At 31.0% G+C, this 21339-nt stretch overlaps 3 protein-coding genes across 4 annotated transcripts in view; 1 reads left to right on the top strand and 2 right to left on the bottom strand.

Annotated features, from left to right (window-relative positions):
- Positions 1 to 3210, bottom strand: part of LOC106684590 (thioredoxin-related transmembrane protein 2 homolog) — a gene marked incomplete at its 3' end in the record, with an annotated part of 6526 nt that extends 3316 nt beyond the window's left edge. The window contains 3 exon segments of the mRNA XM_067051425.1: positions 2110 to 2296; positions 2470 to 2650; positions 2760 to 3210. Coding sequence (XP_066907526.1) covers positions 2110 to 2296; positions 2470 to 2650; positions 2760 to 2909 — 518 coding nt within the window.
- A 4412-nt stretch (positions 3211 to 7622) lies between these two features.
- LOC106684583 (lysosomal phospholipase A and acyltransferase) lies at positions 7623 to 16551 on the bottom strand. The gene is made up of 7 exons (XM_014426745.3): positions 16130 to 16551; positions 15904 to 16046; positions 15539 to 15773; positions 14777 to 15004; positions 11106 to 11274; positions 10907 to 11029; positions 7623 to 8075 (listed from the first exon to the last, which is right to left on the bottom strand). Exons 1-7 carry the CDS (start codon positions 16227 to 16229, stop codon positions 7841 to 7843), a joined length of 1233 nt encoding a protein of 410 aa, XP_014282231.1. The 5' UTR covers positions 16230 to 16551; the 3' UTR covers positions 7623 to 7840.
- Positions 14865 to 20226, top strand: LOC106684585 (heat shock factor-binding protein 1). 2 transcript variants are annotated; one of them, XM_014426747.3, is made up of 4 exons: positions 14865 to 14951; positions 16741 to 16882; positions 17740 to 17806; positions 19878 to 20226. In XM_014426747.3, coding segments are annotated over exons 1-4 (300 nt in total). In that variant the 5' UTR covers positions 14865 to 14949; the 3' UTR covers positions 19967 to 20226. The 2 variants fall into 2 exon arrangements, with proteins under 2 accessions (XP_014282233.1, XP_014282234.1); XM_014426748.3 differs by lacking the exon at positions 14865 to 14951 and adding an exon at positions 15589 to 15718.
- The last annotated feature ends 1113 nt before the right edge of the window (positions 20227 to 21339 follow it).

The raw sequence follows: 21339 nt of genomic DNA, 5'->3' as shown, positions 1-21339 counted from the left end.
GTTTTGTCTCAATGCGGGCGGCCAGTGGCTTTCTTCTCACAGAAACTGAATGACAGCGAGCGTAAGCATTCAGCCATCGAAAAAGAAGCTTATGCTGTTATAAGCGCCCTGAAAAAATGGAGATACTACTTACTCGGAAGATTCTTCAAAATCATAACTGACCAGTGTTCTGTGTCGTTCATGTTCGATATGACACATCAAAATAAAATCAAGAACGAGAAAATACAGAGGTGGCGATTGGAGGTGTCATGTTATAATTATGAAATAATATACAGGCCGGGAAGAGAGAACCAGGTAGCGGATATATTCCCTTCACTGTGACTTATGTCATCCTGGAGTGACGAAAATGGTTCACTGGGTAAGAACTCGTAATTTGCCCTATTCAATTGAAGATATTAAAAAGATGACTGCGTCGTGCCCATCTTGCAACACTGTGAAACCTCAGTTTTACAAGAATTCAAAATTCACTTTAGTGAAAGCCATGCATCCGTTCGAGAGAATCAGTATGGATTTCAAGGGCCCACTTCCATCGAAATCAAGGAACAAATATCTGTTGACGATTGTTGATGAGTATTCAAGATTCCCTTTTGCCTATCCATGTCCCAACATGAACTCTTCAACTGTAATTGACTGTCTGACTAGCCTTTTCACCACTTTTGGTTTACCTTCCTATGTGCACACTGACCAAGGAACCTCATTCACATCAAAGGAGCTGCAGGACTTTCTTCACACCCGAGGGGTGGCCACTTCCATGTGAGCCCCTTATAACCCCACAGGAAACGGCCAAATCGAGCGACAAAATGGCATTACCTGGCGCACTGTGTCACTGGCTCTTAAGCACAGGAAATTGGACCCTTCTGATTGGGAATCAGTGCTTCCAGACGCGTTGCATTCCATCCGATCCCTACTATGCACAGCAACAAACAAAACGCCTCACGAGAGGATGTTCCGCCACAACAGAAGATCGGCTAATGGTACTTCGCTTCCGACTTGGCTTTCACCTTCTAACAAAGCGCTAATGAAGAAGCATGTACGCACTACTAAGTACGATCCACTGGTCGAGAAAGTCGACATCCTGGAAGTCAACCCACAGTATGCCAGGGTTCGCCTTGATGATGGACGGGAGACGACGGTGTCATTGAAACACCTGGCACCTCATGGTGGGACGACAATGGTGCCAGAATCAGAGGGAATTGACACAGCTGAGCAACATGACACAGACCCTGTCTTGGAACCAGAAGAAAATCAGCAAGAGGGTACTCCAGAAATTCTGACAGACACAAATTTGCGTCGTTCTGCAAGAGAGCGATATACACCTGCCCGTTTAAGACTATGAACTAAAATTTTAAAAGGATGGAAGAATGTTATGATTGATCCAGTTGTTGTAACAACTGTTATCTGTTCTAACCTAATTAGTAACATATGTTTGCACTTTTACCATTTCTGTAATCTTTATATTTCTGTTCTACGTTTATTGTTAATAATAAAGCCTAATTCGCAAAGGTTTTACTACAACTATTAACCAAATGGCTTGCAAGGAATGTTGTAAGCCTTTACAATTCAAGCAAGGTTTACAAGTAAATAATAGTTTAGATTTAAACATATTTATATACATATGAGGCGTTCAGCCTTAAAACATGGTAACTTAATTTTTTAAGAATTGCATCACCGGCTTTTATAAGGCTCATTTCATAGATTGCTGAAAGAATCTTAAGGAAATTTGTTTTCTTTATAGAATAATGTTCATATCAAGTTATATTTATATCAAGTAAGTAACATCTGGTTGAAGTTAGAAAATTGTAATCAACAAAAGTTTTAATATCACTCAAGTGTTCATTTTGTCAGATACCAAGTTTTATAGCCAACATGCCTCACTTGAGATATAGTGTTTACATACAATTCCATCCTAACCAGTTGTGGATTATTATGTTTTAGAAGTCAAGGATTGACTACTCGTTACACTCATACAAGAGATAGACAAAATCCCCAACAATCCTTTTCAGTTAAGGACGGGGTCACATATTCACATAAATAAAGAAAAGTTTGCTGATTCAAGTTACAATCCACAACTAGCACAAATGGTAAAATAAACAAGATATTTGTACTCACTCAGCAGATAGTTGGGAAAAAACAGGGGCAAAATTCACACAAGAAGGATTCCAAGCAGTGTAGAAAGCGATAAGCCAAACAACTCTTTTGTCATTGTTTATTTCATCTTCTAGACCACTGGCAGTTCGAAAATATGTAACTTTATCAGGACCACTATATGTAGGTTCAGGGACCAATAAGCCTAAAACTGAAAAAAAAATATAAATATTTTCTTTTTTTAATATTAAAGTGTTTTAAAGCCTCGCTTATTTAATTATATATATAAAAATACATTGATGTAATAATATTGTATCAGATTAATTATGTATACAAAGCTAAGTGTAAGGGTGAACATATAATACATTAAATATATGAACTTACGAACAAATAAGACTCCATAAACAAGACCCATTCGAACATCAGAATAGAACCACAGTATTAGATTTGCTATTTTAGTATAAACGAAGCTAGATGTAAGATAATTAAGCATAGTAACACTGCCCGTTTTTCTGGATCTTATCATTACAACCACTGCCAGAAAAAATAAAATTTCTGTTTCTCTCTAAAAAAGAAAGGAAAAAAGAATCACAACAGTGTCTTACCCAGAGCATATTCAAACCCATTAATACATTTTGTGTAGAATGTGAGACATTAAGAAGTTATTAACTCACAGAGTCTAGTTCACAAACAGGTTTTGCAGAAGAAAATAGAATATTACAAACACCTGGCATTTTCTTAGCCACAAGATAACCAAGGGACATGAGTAAGTTTATAATATAATAAGGTTTTAAAAGCAATTTCAAATCTCTTTTTAAAGCCATCCTGAACAAAGTTAAAACCTATTAAGATACGACTCATAAACCAAATCAGAAATGTATAATATATTGTAAAGAAAATGGAGGGTTAGAAAAAATGAGATAATCCCGTCCTCAAACCATCAATCCAAACCATTTTTATAATTAAGCCAATAACCACAATCCTAGGACTCAGATACTTTAATAATAATGTTATCGTTAGTTTTTAACTGATACTAATGGTATTATTATCGATACTTTGAATTCGACTATTGCGATAGCAGTATCAATACTTTTAATTAGGATTTTTATGATTTTACTCGGGCCTATGACTTTCTTCTTTTACTTTTTTGAATTCGTTAATCTTATTCTTCTTTTATCAACTTCTTCGAGTATCGTGGTATCGGTACTTTCAAAGTGGTATCGATATTTTCAAGATACTTTTCCGACACCACCGGCTATCGAGACTTCAGTTAGGTACACGGGGAGAATCTAAAATAGTATTAATACTTCGGTGACATCGAAACGTTCCTAAACATGACAGAAGTATGGATGTTAAGAAATTAACGATATTTTCCAAAATATTTATTCATATTTTGAGTTTTAACTATGAAATCATCGCACATATTTATAAATTTGTATGTTTTATCAGAAAAAATAAATAATAACGTCGTGAAATCGACAATGAATACTCAGATAATGTTTCATAGTAGAGCTCAATTATTCCTTTTCTTGGTCACTCATATAGTTTGGCACAATTATTGCTGTGACCAGCGGAAAAACGAGCAAAATTTAAATCCTTCTTGTTTAGAAAATAACAAGTTGGTATTCACTGTAATACAATTAACATTTTAAGCTAAAAGTATAGTCATAAAAAAATATTATTGCATTCTTAAGATCGCTAGATAAGCTTTGATTTTAATTGAAAATCTTAAATCTAGAAAATCAAAATTACGTTTAAAAATTGTGAAACAAATAGTTATTTTGTTTCTGATTTATTTAAGTTGCAAAAAATGAAATTTCAAATTACAAAATTAAAGTTTCGTATAATTAATAATTCTGGAATTCGTGAATGTTAAAGTCAATCTTTATAGTTTAATACTAGAATTTAATGATTTAATTAATCCTTTCTGCGTAGCGCTTGGATAATTATCCTAAATCTTAAAAAGTTTAAAACTGAGTTTAATAGTTACAGTCATGACAGCATTCAATGTCACGATAGTTTTGAAATCATGGATTAACCCACAAAAAACGGACGCCATCGCATTCTCATACAAGAAAACTAACAGAGTACAAAAAGTTAACGAACAGACAATACAAACCAAGAGACATCTCACATACCTTGGCATGAAACTTGAACTACACCTCTCATTCACAGCACCAGAAAACAGCATAAAACAGAATACAGATTGTCAAGGCTACATCATACCAACCTAAACAGCTCATCTATACCACAAGGGCTGTCACTCAAATTCAAGCTACTCATTTAAAAAGTAATACTACGACCATCACTCCTTCACGGCGCACCACTACTACATTTTCTATACCCAACAGCCCTGATATCACTACAACAATACCAGAACAGCACACTGCAGAAGATAAGCAGAGAACACCTGTAGAAAGACGTAACATGACGTTAATTCATAACGAACTACAGCTAGAAACTATACAACACATCACATGGAGACACATCTAATTCTTTGACAGTCTCCCTGATTCCTTCAATCTGGTTTCCCGAACAATCACACCATCCCCCCTTCCTGCAAGGTGGCAAAACTGTAAAGGTTCCAAAAACCCTATCAACATTACCCTATAACTCCTTTCTTCTCTTACATCCTCTTCCCATACTATTTTTTCAACTTCTAATTGTTTTTTATTATTTAATATTATCTTTCGCCAATAAATATTAACTGTTTTATTTTCTCTTCTCTGCTTAATCAACATGAGAAGGCCCCTCACCTCCAAATATTTTTAGTAGAATTCATATGGAACAGACACATCAAAATAACAGTATTTCACTGTACACCTTCAAGTACCATTGGTAGGAAAATGTAATATTCAATCTGAGTTATGTAACCATACCTAATGCAACATATTAATTTAATGTTTTTTCTATTTTAGAGGGATCAGAAAAAAATATATATAACAGTACACCTTCAATCCAATCTTCCAATCAGTCACCCCATCCACTCTTCCTGCGAGGTGGCAGGGCAGGAAAGGTTCCAAAAACCCTGTACATCAAGTTCTTTGACAGTCTCCCTGCTTCCTTCAATCCAATCTTCCGAACAATCACCCCATCCCCTCTTCCTCATTCCCTGTTGGCCGGGCAGGAAAGGCTCCAAAAACCTGATAAACATTACCCTATAACTCCTTTCTTCTCTTGTACCTCAACTATAACTATTAATTGTTTTATTTTTCAATTTCTCAGTTTAATCATCAGTAGGAGGCCCCTCACCTCCAATTTTTTAAAAATCCAATCCACATGAAATAGACACATTAAAACCAGATAAGTATCTCACTGTACATCTTCAAGTACCAATGGTAGAAAAAGGTGGTAACCAATTCGAATTATGTAACCATAAGTAATGCAACCTACTAATTTAATGTTTTTCTATTTAGAGGGATCAGAAAAAAAAAAATGTAACTACCTTGTTGAGACAACAAATAAGACATTCAGTATATACTTCTATTTTAAAAAATTTACCACATTAAGCCTAAGAAGCTTCACAGTCAACTCTTCCCCATCTTTCTTATCAAGTATTTTCATGTTAGAATCCCTTGACAGAAATTATATAAGCTTTACTTCTAAATTAACTTGCAATTTTACTAGACTATTTGAAGGAGGGGAATATTAAAATCGACCAACCTGGTACACCAAACTATTAAAAAGTTGTAATATTGTTCACCTATCAAATTTTATAAGTTTCCTTATTTAATTTCTATTATATTGATGAAATACTAATTCGTCCGATTTCATTGATATGCTTTTTAAATACAATATTTTGTTCATTTATTGTTGTCATCTCATTAACTGACTAAGTACTTTAACAATAATGTACATAGATTTAATGATTAAAACATGATTATTAATGAGTTATCACATTATTTTGTGAAATATTGTATTTTTATCCCATCAGAGCAGCTTAGTAATATTTTTACACAACTTTGACATTACATAAGGTAAGTTAAAAATATGTTGTATCCAGAGGAAAGTTTGATGTCTCAGGAACTACTTAACTAAGAGATGTCTATTGTGGTTCAATTTCAAGCTTGTTAAATATACCATAAAGTAGGTCGCAATGATTATCTTTCTAATCATGGTAGTTTTTATAATATTTTCCAAAATAAATTCATAAACTTTTGTTCGTTGTTGTTTGGAAAAAAAATATATATGTTTGAAAAACTGTATCAAGGAAAATATTAAACGTAAAGAGTTCTATTATGGCTTAATATGAAGCTTGATAAATGCACCATAAAGTAGTTTATGATGATTATCTTCCTAGGAATAGTAGATTTAATCATATTTGCTAACTAAATTCTTAAAATTTAATTTCTTGATACATGGAAAACAAATATTTGTGTTTGATAATCTTTATCTTTGAAAATATTCTATCAGGGCTCAATAGCAAATGCTTTAATTCTTTTCTTGTATGAAATAAACATTCAGTATATTGATCAGGAATAGTTCAATAACTACTTTTCAAAGACATTTACTGTTCCTGTTGTATAATCCACATAAAAATTTGAATTATTTTCCAATATAAAATGTACATTAGCTGTTATAAAAATAGTGCCTTCTCCAAAAAATGTAATTTGTTTGTGTATAGAAAGAAAACAACAAATTCCAAAAATTTTAATGGGTAAACCTTTTACTCATATATGTAAGAAACTCAATAAAAAAGTAAAATCTATTCATTGTAAATGAGTTTCTACGTGTAAACAAAAGTACACTAGCACTGGTTTGGTAACATTAAGTTTCCTTATAAATTTAAGAGAGTATATATCTCTATACTCATCTTGTTATACCTAAATTTTCTCAGTTTAGTCCTTTAAATTTTACTTAGTTACATATTTAAACTATTTGTTATACATTCGAAGTTTTTCTAATTTATAATATAGGGTGGCCATTTTTAAAACTCTGAAATATTAGAATAATGCACCCTGAGAGAGTGGTATCCTTTCTTCTTTTTTACAAATAGTTTTAGATCAGAATCCATTGACAGAAATTAGTTTACAATTAATTCTAGGTAAAGTTGCAATTTTACTGGACTATACTCTATTTCTGGACTTATTATTGGTAGTCAATTTAAATCAAGTTATCACTTTGCAGCTTATAATGATAATAATATGTAAACAACATAAATCCTAATGATGACAAGACTGTTGATTGTGAATAATATATATGAGGAGAAGATGGTTGGATGTTCTTCAATGACCACACCCCCAACCACCTTCTTCTCACAGATATTATCCACAATCAAGAATCTTTTCATCATCAGGATTTATGTTGTTTTTGATTTTACATCTTCCAAGCAGCCCTGATGAAAGCTCAAAATTCTAGGCAAAACGTAGGCATTCATAAATAACTTTTTACTTATTTGTGTTTTTCACTGACCACAACCATCTTCTCCTCATAAATATAAAAAATAACTATGGCAAAAAGCGTTTACATTTTTTTTGGATCATAGATATTCCATGAAGTAAAGGTATTTAAATATTTTTCTAATAATAGGCAAAAAGTATACATAAAGTAATTTATTAAATATAGACAAACTGAAATCAATGTTTTATAAAGTACTAAATAAATTCAACTGAAATGGTTGTCTAGATCTTACATCCATGAACTTGACAACATAGATATTGCAAGATTACCCAATACAAATGTCTATATTACAAATTGGATTACATATCTATGCATTAAATATTTCAGCTTCCTAATTTGATTATAAAAAAATAATCTACGAATAAAGATTAGACCAAATTGAGATTCTGTCCCTTATGTAGTTGATGACCCTCACATCTTTAAGAATAGCCATATGATCTGACCCATCAAATCCCTGAGTATGCACTTCTTGTTTCTGTTTTGTAAGCCAGTCTTTGCAAACTTCTAGGCTTCGTATATTTACAGTCCCATCTCCATCCTCATAGACAAACAATGGTTGATCAGGAAATTTATTTGATTTATAAATCAGCCTAAGAATCAGAAGAAGAAGTTCTGTTTAATGTACTTATACTATTACAGATGCTCAAGGTTAAACAATTACTCTACAAGTAACACTATTACTTTTTTATTAACATAGAATACACCAATAAAAATAATTCCTTTTACTTTTTCCACTTGCCCACTGCATGAAATGTTTTTCAAAATGTCTCCTTCAAAAATACTTTTAATTTGGTTTATTAAAAATAATTAATCATTTCTCATTTTTGATTAAAAAAAATTTGATAAATACAAATTATAAAAGAATTTGATAATTAAAGGACAAATAAGATAAATTCTTTTCCAGGAAGAAAATAAATTCCTGATAATAAGTGTAATGATAAAGATGTATACATATCGGAAATCTATAGATTTTAAAAGTATTAATATATAAATTTATAGAAGATAATGGAGTGAAATAAAAATGCACAAACCCATATAATACAAGAGACATAAGAGAAAAACGTGTGATAATTAATTTTTTTACTTGAATAGTGTCTACAATTTTTACTTTCACTAACATACATATTGATATAGTACTGTGCTCGTAAGAAATAAGCCTGTTATATGATGACAAGAGGCATTGAGAATTAAACCATATGGTCAAATCAATTAATCAATTGCTTTGTCTTGCACATTCTTTCAATATTTTCTTTTCCTTTTATCACTTTTAGGTAAAAGCATCTTCTTTGTTTTGATCCACTTCTCATTATAATTAATTTAGTGCCAATTTCGTTCAACAATATATTAATCCGTTTTCTCTTGACTTCAACACTAACCTATTGTTGGCTCCCTCTGATCAGATTCACCTATTCAACCTCATCTACTCCCTCAACCTCTATGTAGTCTCTTATAGCCCCACCCTTCAAGCCCAGTTTTTTGACTCCTGGCTTGACCTTTTTATTCAGACCTGTTCTGATAAACTCCTCACCTCACAACAACATGCTGATCCATTTTCATTATTATTTTTTATTTTAACCCTACCAGGTCATTTCTGACATTAAGGGGAGGAGTTATCCGACAGGTAACCAACCTTTTGTAACTAAAGTGAGAGGGTCGAGTTTTCATACTGTGGGACCACCATGAAATAAAAGCCAACCTCTCAAGGATTCGAGGATTTGAACTGGCATAGCTGTTGAGGTTGTTAAGGTAATGCCCCAAATTCCTCGGCTACAAACAAATTCATCCATTTCTATCAACTCAAGATCTTATTCAGGTTTCCTACAACCTTTCTATTCCTAACTGGCCCCTCTATTACAATCTCTGTTTTCACCCTGAACTGCTTGTATCCAAAACCTCAATTTCCCTCTTCTCCCTGACCCAGATGCTATCTAGTGGGATCCCATTTATTCCTTAAGCTCTGTAGACTTCATGGTGGAAACCCTAACCACAAACCTTCACACTACCCTAGATTGCCATGGTTCTTTGAAGGAAGACAATTAGACATTTTTCAATCCCCTGGTTGATGCCCACACTGATGGAGTGTTTGAGACAAAGGTTTTTAACAACTCTGAAATAGCACAGAATCCTAAAAAATATGTTACAAATCTCTCAAATTCCACCAATTCCTATTCAACGCTCCTAATTCCAAAGAGTAATGGGTTATTATACTCAAATTGTCCTCAGGTAAACCTACTCAAATGCTATGTTTCCCCATTTTCGTCAATGACCTCAACACTCACTGTGTCTCTTGCCTTTACCAATGCTCATCCCTGAGCATTAGTTGGTGCAACCAATGATGCTGATGAGGGAGTCTACTATGGAAGATTTGAAGTAGCTGAGCCTAAGGCTCTGAAATGCCTAAGCCATCAAATCTCCTACAGTATGAGTCTGCTAAAGGAGTAGCAAAGAGGTAACATAGGGGAAAAGCTCAAGGAATATTATTTTAAAGGCAGTTTACCTCTTGCGGCATGTCTATAGAATTGTAGTTGTGGAAAGCCTCATAAATCTATTAAGTCATAAAGGGGAAATAAAACATAATGGAAAAAAACAACTTAATACCCTCCTTTCTAAATTTCACAGCCTCTCCTCTATCATCAAGCAAGAAGACATTGAAGGCTCAAATGGTTCCTTCAATGAATGAAGCCTTCTATAGTTCCAATCCTTCCGAACTCGTCACTGTTTCTAATAATCCCTCCTCTGGTTCTGTACTTTTTTTCTGCAGGCATGCCTCAAAGGTTGCTTTTTGTCCTCTAACCTTTTTTTTCTTTCATCTTTATCAACAACCTAATGCTCTCCATACATTTCCAGTATAATATATTGGCTGAAGATGTCCAAATTTACTTTTCTTTTGGCAGACAGTAAAATAAGCACCGGAACAACCCACAAAAAGCTTACAATAAATGCTGAGAAAACTAAAGCCAGATCCCATATATCTTAAACAATACAACCATCTCATGCAATACACTAGTCAAAAACGTTGGGGTCACTTTTGATAAAACTCTTTACTAGAAACTACAGATCACCCAAATTTTCCATCGAACCTTAACAACCTTTAAGTAAGTTAATCGTCTCCACTAACTCCTTCCGCATACTTACAAAGGCAAGTTGAATTGATTGTTCAATGATTTGAGCCACCAGATTATGCCTCTAGAGCTGAATGATTGAAAAGAAACAGGCTTGTTCTATATCATCTTTGTTAATTGTATTAATGATTTATCATTATTTATTTATAAGTGTGAAAGAAACGTTATCATACCTTTAGATGCAATAATCTGGGTATTAGAGCCAACAGAAAGGAAATTATTTATATACAGATACAATTAAAAGCATTTATAAGCAGATACAATTAAAAGTATTTATATTACAATTTTTTTATACTTACTGCTTGATTGTACTAACGCCTACACCATAAAGGCAATGGACCTCTACTCCTGGAGGTACTAGTTTCTTGGTGAAATCCTTCTCGTTTAAAAACATTTTCCAACCAATTGGGTAATTTATGTCACTGGCAAAAAGAAAAGAAAAAGTTATATAAAATAAACAAATAATTGAATTCACATTCCTACCTTGACCATACATACTTGAAGAAACTTTCCACATTATTAATAGTGTAGTTCTTATCAGGAGTGGACACAAGAACTTCATCACCCCAGAGAAATTGGTTCGGCATGAGGAAGGCACTACTGGGTAGTGTAGTTTGTACCTGCTTAAGAACAGTCTCATTCAGTAAGTAGACACCGAGATCATCTCCTACAAATTATAAATTTTTGTATGCTATGTATTATACTATAATACTCAAATATTCACAAGATATTAGATACATAGATAATTTAAATCCAATAAACAGTCCTGTAGGTCTACTAAGGCCAAGACTATCTGCAGTATGTGGTGTCACAAAAAAATTTCACTAAGCTTGTAATTTTCCGGAATGTCTTTCTTTGATCTACGGTTATGGATACTTTCCTGTTTAAATACAACTCGCTTCCCACTCACTTTAATTAGATATTCAAGCAACGAACAGAGTTATATATATATTTATTATAACTTTTCACAAGAAAGCTAAGGATTAATCAATAGTAAGCTAGAATCAATGTTTATTCATTAATCAACCAAAAGGTTCTAAAAACATTAATTTTAATGCTGAGCTAGTAGACCTAGCTTTGATGAAATGCAAAACCTTTTTTGTTCATATGACAATCTAAAGAATTTTGAAGCCAATTCTGACAAAATTTTGAGCTAAATGAAATGTCATCCCAAAACCTTCTGGAGTTTGTTCACAGACAACTTTAAAAATACCTAAATATACTTTTTTTTCTTTTGAATACTACCTGTTGAAGATTGATTTTAACTCTAATGACATTAGAGCTTTATAAATGAACAAAGTAATATCAGGATTAATACACTTTCTTATTAAAATGAACAGCATTGTCAGTAAGCCTCAGTTAATTTCCTCCAAATATGAAAGTTGATTAGTATGATTAAGAACCACTTGATGATATAATAAAATGAAACACAGTAAAAATGTTTCTTATTGAAGAATGAACGATAGTGCAGTACCAAATCATTAATCCCGCATTCAAAAAGCTGGCAAATTCGTATCAGGCTAAAACATTTAGAGGAGCTTTGTAATACCAAATCTTACCATAATTTACCCAAACTGAAGTATATGCTACAAATAAGGTCACAAAAAATATGTTAAAATTAAAATTTTAATTATATGACATAATTAACATTTTCGTACTTATATGATAAATAAGTATAAAATTATATGAATATATATTTAAAAACCAACAGAAAAATTGCCTGATATCATCCCATTTTAAATAATCTAGTATTAGATATTAAGAATATATTTTAAAGTTTCCTTTTGCTGACAAATAAAGGTGAGGACTAGGCAGTTATTTGTAGATAAACAACTATTGCTGCATTAATAATACTATCAATTACGCCCATCCCTATATTTTTTAATTAAGTTTATAATCATGCATTACACCATTATGCCAAAGAAGAATGTACCCAGCTTTACATCTTCCTAGCATGGACATTTCATAGGCTAACTGAATGTGATAGGCTTAATACATTACTCATTCACAACAGATTCATGAGGTTGAAAAGAGGCTGTATGAGAGTATTTAGATTGTTTACATGACTATTAAACTATTGAGTTGATTTGGATCTGATGGTACCTCCTGATTATTAACTGAACTGACCTTAGATGTTCCTGGGGTTGAGTTTCTTCACCCAGGAGTGGTTTGAATATAGGTCCTATTCTGGAGTACGGCTGTTCTTGGCTACCGATACTGTTGGTGAGGGAAGCGTGGCAGAGCTGAAAATAGTTCTAAGCTTAGTGGTTCGAAATCTATCCCCTGAGGATTGCTGTGTCTGATCCTCTGCACGAGAAGATTATGATTGACAACATAGCCATATCTTTTCAATTAGACTAAAATCAGGATCATATGGAGCTAATTTAAAAAAAAAAAATACTTTCTCTCTTAAATTTTATCAAAATAATATGAGTATACTTATCCTTATGAAATTTTATTACTTCCAATAATTCTGGTTATAAGATATCACAAGAAAATTATATGATATATATCTCTAACCAACTTCTCATTTCACACTTTTTTAAAATTATATATTGGAGAAGGTTCGAACAATTTGTTATGATAGGAAGTGTTTTTAACTCACAATTCTTTCTGACAAATTCAGGATTCCATTTTCATAATTGATGAAGTCTGATTCAATTAATTACAATACAATTAATTCTTATTGTCTCAATAGCCCCCTGTTTTTTATTAATATAAATTAAACATTAAAAGAGAATTGGGAACAAAACTATCTGCTTCCAAAAAGGATAGTATCAATATTGGTCTCTTACTGCCATAGGCTATATGTCCAAAAAAACTGTTTTGTAAATATCTAGTGAAGATATATCTGCTATGTATAAATAATAGACCTTCCTTTAAACCTAAATTCAATAATTTTGTATTAAAGAACCTATCCTTTTCAGCTGGAAATCAGTTTTTCTAAGAGAGATTACTCCTCTATCAGGACATTTGATTTTCAGTTGCTTAACAATGTTTTACTTCCCTTGAAAATAACTTTAATTTTATTAATGATTCTTAAATAGGGAAAAATATCTGAAGATATGTAAAATATGATTAATGTTTCTCACTGATAAGATGAAAATAATTAAAACCCTTTGTGACTATCAAAAGGTTTCATCCTTATGGTCAGAAAAATTCTTGTGAAATTATAGAACTTTATAAATTAAAACAGTCATATCAAACAAGATTAAATGTAATTAAAATAATTGATAAAAATAATAGAGAATAGCATGAATAGATCCATACAAATTTCATGGAGGGCTTAAATAACAAACTGTAGTAGAAATGCTATGATTATCAAGCTCAAAAATTATAGTATTTAACTAGCTAATATTAATATAACCTTAAATATTAATGACACTGAATGGGATCCTATTTAAATGGAAATTTTCTCCTTATTATAATTGTCAATATTTGATTTTACATTAACAATAATTAGTGTCAGAGAACTTTCTGAAGACCAGTAGCATCACAAACCGTTTTTTGTTTTATTTTTTCAACTCTCTTCAGCCACATTTTAAATGAAGTTGTACACATTAATGACCAAAAACATGGTTTGGGGGTGAATTAAAAGATTTTCTTGGCATGCTCTGTTATATGATGCTGAAAAAAACGAGAAACAGGGTGGTGCACATGCCCTATGGAGAGGTATAGTAGCAAGCCCCTACCCTTAAACGGTCGACTCTCCTTGGTGGTACTCTTCTTGAACCATGGGATTGAGAATGATAAAAATCCATCAAGGTTAGTTTTAACTGAGGTTTAAAAATTATTGACTTATGAACACTACTTATCTGTAAAGGAAAAGTATTAACAAATTATACATTTCAAATGTCACCAGATGTTTTGATTTACGGTGAAAAATAATAAATAACGTAACAGATTAATGGGAAACTAAGAAATGATGAAAATTTAACGTTTCCACATTATACACATAAAAACCTTTTATGTATAAACTAAAGTTATAGCATTTATTTCAATATTTTTTTTAAATTCATTTTTTAATTTCTGACAAATTTCTATATTGCCAACAGAATCTTCTGGAATATCACAAATCAATTTACAAGAAATGTAAGGAAAATATTAATACCACCATCTTAAAATTGGAAGGGTGTTTTATGATGTTAACAGTACGAGTGTTACTTTACCTGTTGCAAAAACTTTCAATGCTTTGACACTTCCGCCATAAGCACCAGATAATGTTACAAGAGCTCTTATGTACTTATCTTTCCATGACTGAGTTTTATTATTCAACAATATCAAAGATAATGGTCCTCCCATACTGTGAGCTATTAATACAACTGATGAGTTCCCATTTTCAATGTAAGTAGATTCAATTAAATTTGTAAGATTTTCAAAAAAAATACCAAGCTCACCTAAAATCGAAAGTGTTTATATTAGGTAAATTAATTTCAATTCAAATGAAAAAATAAAAATATGAACTAATAATATAAAATTACAAATAAAAAAGTAATATTTACTGAAGAACCCTTTTAATTATAGCCCTTATTACTTTTAGTTTGAAATCTACACATCCATGAAGCAACAGGAATCTAATTCTGATTATTTTTTGGAATCATTAGATGATCTTTAACATGAATTATTTTTCATTTAAATCATTCAAGTTTAAAAATATATAAATTTTTAATTCACATCCAGAGCTCATAAAGAATGATATAAATAAAAACCAATAAGTATTCATAAAGAATAGAAAAATAATTCTCTTATTTTAAAAATTCCATTAAAATTAACATATTTTATTTGATAGTTAAAAATTGAAAAACGTAATGATATATGTAATTAATCATTTTTTTTTTTTTTTTTTTATCAAAAATAAAAATAATTTCTAACAATCTAATTATGTATTCTCGATCATAGTAAACAACTAAGAAAATAATATTTTTTCTTACTTGGGCCTTTCCTAAAATCAAAAGGTGCACCATGGAGATTCTCCCCCCTAATGTATCCTAGAGAAACAAGAGTATCACCAATATGACTGAAGTAATCCCCAGTAATAGCAAGCCTGCTTGGATCTAAATACTCAACTCTAGAGGGGTCCCCAAAATTAGGAATCCTTGTCTCAACACCAGGTTGGTTAAACGTTTTATTAGTTGCTTCATCAAAATTAAGCTTAATATTATCCACCTAGAAATTCATTATACATTTACCAAGAACTATTAAAATGGAGATGAGTTATATGTTGTAATTTTCTATTTGTTTCAGTAATGAATGATTATGGTCATTTTAATAGTACATTTACACATTAAAAGCATACCCAACAATCGATAGCTATTGGTAGTAAATGATTGACATCCAACCACAGAGTAAAATAGTCTTTTGTCGTTTTGTCACAAACATAATGTACAGTAGTAGATTTATTCAATTTGGCCTCTAGTTGACTTCCTCCATCACCTGGCACTGTGGAGCTTACAATTAAAAACGTCCACCATCATTAAATATTTTCAAGCAGTAATAATAGTAATAAATAAACATTATCATACCAAAAATAACAGGTGGCAATTTTTTTACATCTTTCGATGCTTGAGAGAAAACAATAAATGATCCAATGATAACAACTATTAATTGTAATGAAATCTTCATGTTATTTTGAAAATATTGCAGATATTAATAGAAAAAACTAACACAATCTTGTTAATAGTAATGCTATCAAATAAAAAGGCATAGAGAATGTGTGATTTTTCTTAATAGGTGCTGTTATCATTTGATATCTTATCAAGTGGTAAATAAAAATATTTTTATCACGATAAATCAATATCCGGTATGATTGATGTTTAATATCAGACATAATAATCTTAGATGACAAATAATGTACTCAGTAACTTCATGACTTTCTAAAATATTTAAGAGATTTCCAAATAGCAAGTATACGATTTGGTATACACAAATTTAAAAAGTGTTTGAAATTCAGCTCAAGTTCTTATCAATAGTTCCTAAGCCACTACCAGGCAGTGTTTATCACAGCCTGGTACCACCTAACCGATTTATTGACTTATTAACTTTTTCTCTCAGTCTACTTTTAAGATTTAATTTATTCTTAGTTTCTTAGATTAGATAAGAATTGCATTACTATTCGTTGTATAACTTATTACAGGTCATCTGTAACTACAATCACAGAAGCACAGAATATCGTGACTATGGCGGACGTTAAACCTGATATTAAAAGTGATGAACAACAAAATTTTTCAGTAGGTAACAATAGTGATCCTAAAAATTTACAGGAATTAACTCAGTATGTAAGTATTAGTACTACTTATTTTGAATACCCTTTTTATTTAAGATGGTTTGAACCTATTTACTATATAACTACTGATAACAACAATAATCAGTGTTTCATTAATTCGATATTGTTCTTGGTAATACTGTTTTAATCTTGTTATGTTTATCATACCATCTGTATTATGAAATATATTTATTTTTTGAGCTTTTTCATTAATATGTTGACAAATGCTGATTTTATTTATCAATCAATCCTACTAAACATGTTAAAAGTAATAAATTGTTAGTGAGCTAATAAAAAATACACCCATCAAGTTAGTAAATTTGTGTTCATGAAATTGATTTCATGGTGAGCATTAGTTATTTAATACATATTTTATTATTAATTCATTAATTAGTTTATAATTATTTTACTGGTATTGTTTTGGGTTTAACTTCAGATTAGCAGATTACATTCCTCTTTCGGTCAGCATCAAAATGTGTTAGACTGTTTCCATAATTCATTTGTACAATTGAAGTATATTGTTGATATTTAAGTTAAATACCCTGTGTGAACAAAACGTTTTATAGTATAACTCCGATTTCTGGGAGATATTGATATTTTCCTTGGGAGTAATTAAAATCCATTTAAAGATGTTAAGATTTGAAAAGAACATAATATGGATCTTACATGAACAAATTTGAACATAATAAAAATGATAAAACAGTAAGGAAATGGAGGCCCAGAGAAAAAAAATGACAGTCTACTATACGTTTTGGTAATTGGGTTTGAGTTTTGGTGTGTTGTAAGTTAGGATTTATTGATCTAATGCCTTTCAATTGTATTAATAATTATAATTTGCTATAGTTTATTTTTGTATTTGTTTTTGTCTAGATTCAAACCCTACTTCAACAGACTCAAGAGAAGTTCCAAACAATGTCTGATCAAATCATCACAAGGAATATCCTTTTATGCTATCTTTACCTTACTTTATCTTTTTAGTCTCTTCTTCCTCTGTAGAAGAATATTTTTTCTGTTCAAAGTAACTTTATTGTTAGTGTATATGATTAAACTGAGTGGTAAAGAAAGTGTTGACCCCCCATTTAGTAGTTATATCACCCTAATCAATGTTATACGTTGTAAGACTAGTTACACTTCACAGGGTTAAATAACAAAATTAAACAACAAAAAAATTAAAAAGATTTAAATAAATCTCCTCTGACCTAGAAAATAAAATTCTAAGAAATAGCTTTTAAGTCCCCGTATTAGCTCTAATCATCTTTCACTCAAAAATATTATATATTTCTTTTCACTTAAGAGAGATTTTTTCAAGACATAAAGATCCTTACTATGCCCCATGCATGTTAATTAGTCAGTCCTGTCTATTTAGTATGTAAGCAGTATGTTGCTGTGGAAAATAAAACTTTGCTTATGAGATATGTTGTTGGAATGAACCATTTATGAAGCTTTTTTGCTGTAAGCGACTTTAGAGAATATCTGCTTTATAGCTTATAAAATAGTTAACAATTTCGGTAAAATTCATTGTATATCAATATACCGTTAACTGTTTTTAAACACATTTATTGCTACATGTGATATTAGGAACTGATATTTTTTTGTTTTATTTTTTATGGAATGTTTTAGGGAAATGTCATTTTAAAATGCCATTAATCTGAAGGCAAAACTGTCATGACATTTTATAATGCCCTTCAAAAACAAAAATATTACTGTCAGCTGTGTCTTATCCTCATTGAAATAATGTAGTTGTGCTTAAATGTACTGAATTTTCAAAATGGTTTCCTCAAAAGTAGCTTAAATTTTGTTTATTTAAAAAAATTAACAATCTCCTATTGTTCTCTATAAATTAGCGGGTATATATAAACTCTGAAAGAATTTGAAAATTTACTATTATGGGTAATGCATCATATTCAGGGCAACTCAGATGAGCCATTTAGAAAATTTAGGTGTGCTTAGAAAAACAAGTTTAAGCATAGCTACTGTTGATAGAATATGATTAAATTGATTTGGAGGCAATTTACACAATCATTGAAAATTGGATCAATGGTTTAGTAAATTCTTCCCAACCATAAATTTGAATATAGACAGATACTTAACCAATTTTTTTTTCCTGCATGAATACATGAATACCAAGCTTCCTTGCCTTTGGTAGGTGTGGTGATCTTAAAAGGCTTATAATAAATAGTTTTTTCTGTTTTTGACAGACATTCACATAGAAAATTTTAAAAAATAATTTTTTTTTGCAGATCCAAAATTTGTGTTGAAAATATCCTTTGATCTTCTCTCTTTAGCCCTTTAACTTTTCTTTATGCAATAAATCTACTAAGAAAAACATTTATGAAGAAAAGAAAGCTGTATTTGTGCAGAACCTAAAAAATATTAATTTTATATGTTGTCTTGAATTATTATAATAAGTCTCAGTTAGTGATCTATTTATGTCAAAGAAATTTCATCAGGATATTTCTTATGTTATTTAAAGAGATAGAGACTTGATTGTATTCAATGTAAATATTTTGTTTACTAGTTCTTATTTTCATTTATTAATAACTGACAAGAGAGAAAAAAAATGTATCTATATTTTTAATAGTGTAATATACTACTTTTTCAAAAAATAGAAATACCTAATTAAAAAACATAATCTCCAATAACACTAAATATGTGTCTACCAGATAACTAAAATAGAGTGAGAAGTTCTGTTAGCTGTTAATCAAGTTAATTAATTATCCAATTTATAAATTGGGGAATATCAGTTTGTTCTGAGTGAACTTTATACAGAGAGATAGTACCTGGAAACTTAACTTCCTAATGTTCTTTAACTATTTGTATTAAGTTTATATGAATCAGGTATGGTGTTCATTGGAATCTGTCCAGATCCAAAACTGACTTGGGGTTAGTTACTCCTGATTTCCCATCCCCTTATTTTTATCTTTTTTTCTTCATTTTGATAATAATTTTTATGTCAGAATTTATTGCCACGTTTGAGGAATCTGAACAACCTTAACAGTCTATTTTACTAGATGATATGGGAAACAGAATTGATGACCTCGAAAAGAACATCTCTGACCTGATGACACAAGCTGGGGTGGAGGGCACAGAGAAGTAAAAAACTCGCATAGACTTAAATCAGGTTAACTATATTTACCTCGATCAACTGTTAAATTTCAACAGCTTTCATAGCTACCACTACCTAGTCTAAGTCACTTTTGTATTTATTCATGTATTTATATGTGTTTGCTTATTATGTTGATTGATAATCATTGGAGTTGTAGTGTTATAATATGCTTAATTGTAATTAAATTTCTGTGTTGAACTTTTTTTTATTATAATTTCTTTTTCATATAATACATTAAAGTCTTTTCATTCCTCATGACTTATTTTATGCCCTAAGGTTTATAGCCTAATGAACATTTACAGATTATGATAAGGGAGGTGGCTTTACCTTATTCTAAACAAAATTGAAGCCAAGGATGGAATATGCCTGTGCCTCTGGAGTCCTGGTTCACTTTGAAGGAAACTAAGATTTCCCATATTAAAGTAGTCATCTGTTAAACTGTTCATTTAATAGGAAATGTAAACTCAATATAAGTTGTAGTTAGTGCTATGTCCAATAATTTGCTTCATCATAAGTGTATATCTATTAAGTCATTCTGGAGAAATTTGTGGTTTGGTTCTATTCAAACTGACATTTCAATGTGAATAATAAGGATCCCAAAATACTAAACAGTAGAGACTATATGTAAATTTAAGTAACTAAACTTGTATTAGCTTTGTCAAATAATGTTTTCTCAGAACAGTAAATGAAAAATTAATTTTTTTTTAACCTTTCTTTCCTCAGGACACCGAGGTCACCCCTCCCCTTCTGAAAATTCTTGGACTTTCGGATAGTCCTAAATACTCCCACGAGGAATTAGCAGGATTTTATGATAGGTTTGTTCGAAATTTCTAGTCAAAATCAGTCACATTCTTCTAAAGAGTATATTTACAAACATTAAGTATTTGTTTGTTTCAGAATATTATGGGACGTTATTTAAAGGCAATACAAATAAAAGGAATCGAATTAATCAACTTTATTTAAATTAAAAAAAAAAAATTGATAGCTAAATAGCACTTACTATATTCGGAGAAAAACCTGTTTATTGCTTAAATTTACTTGAATCATGACACATTTAACAAAAAATTTTCATATTGGTAAATGTTGATATGATTGGCTAAAATAAGAAAGATGTGTTATAGCTAAAATAAGAAATTTAAACATTTGATTAAATGTTTTCAATGTGGCTTGCAAATAATGAATCAACTGTTCCACCTCTTGTAGTACTGTATTTATATAAAATCGAACCAGAAGGCTTGATGTGGATACTGTCCATCTCTCTCTACCAAATTTACCAGAACAGTCTTGACACAATCCTCCCATCTACGTTTTGCTTTACCATAGGACTACCAGTCAGTTCAGTGTTTATTAAAATTTTAGGGGTC

Source organism: Halyomorpha halys, unplaced genomic scaffold (assembly GCF_000696795.3).
Source record: "Halyomorpha halys isolate HHAL.00 unplaced genomic scaffold, Hhal_1.1 Scaffold594.1, whole genome shotgun sequence".
Lineage (NCBI taxonomy): Eukaryota > Metazoa > Arthropoda > Insecta > Hemiptera > Pentatomidae > Halyomorpha > Halyomorpha halys.
The sequence above is the reverse complement of the archived record's forward strand: the minus strand, read 5'-3'. Positions and strand labels throughout refer to the sequence as shown.

Coding starts and splice junctions, on each gene's coding strand:
- LOC106684585 (XM_014426747.3), top strand. Junction 16,883..17,739: donor TACAGGAATTAACTCAGTAT/GTAAGTATTAGT, acceptor GTTTTTGTCTAG/ATTCAAACCCTACTTCAACA. Junction 17,807..19,877: donor TGATCAAATCATCACAAGGA/ATATCCTTTTAT, acceptor AGTCTATTTTAC/TAGATGATATGGGAAACAGA.
- LOC106684583 (XM_014426745.3), bottom strand. CDS start 16,229: ATGAAGATTTCATTACAATTAATAGTTGTTATCATTGGATCATTTATT. Junction 11,275..14,776: donor ATTGAAAGTTTTTGCAACAG/GTAAAGTAACAC, acceptor TATAATTTGTAG/GAGATGATCTCGGTGTCTAC. Junction 8,076..10,906: donor GGCGTTAGTACAATCAAGCA/GTAAGTATAAAA, acceptor TCTGATTCTTAG/GCTGATTTATAAATCAAATA.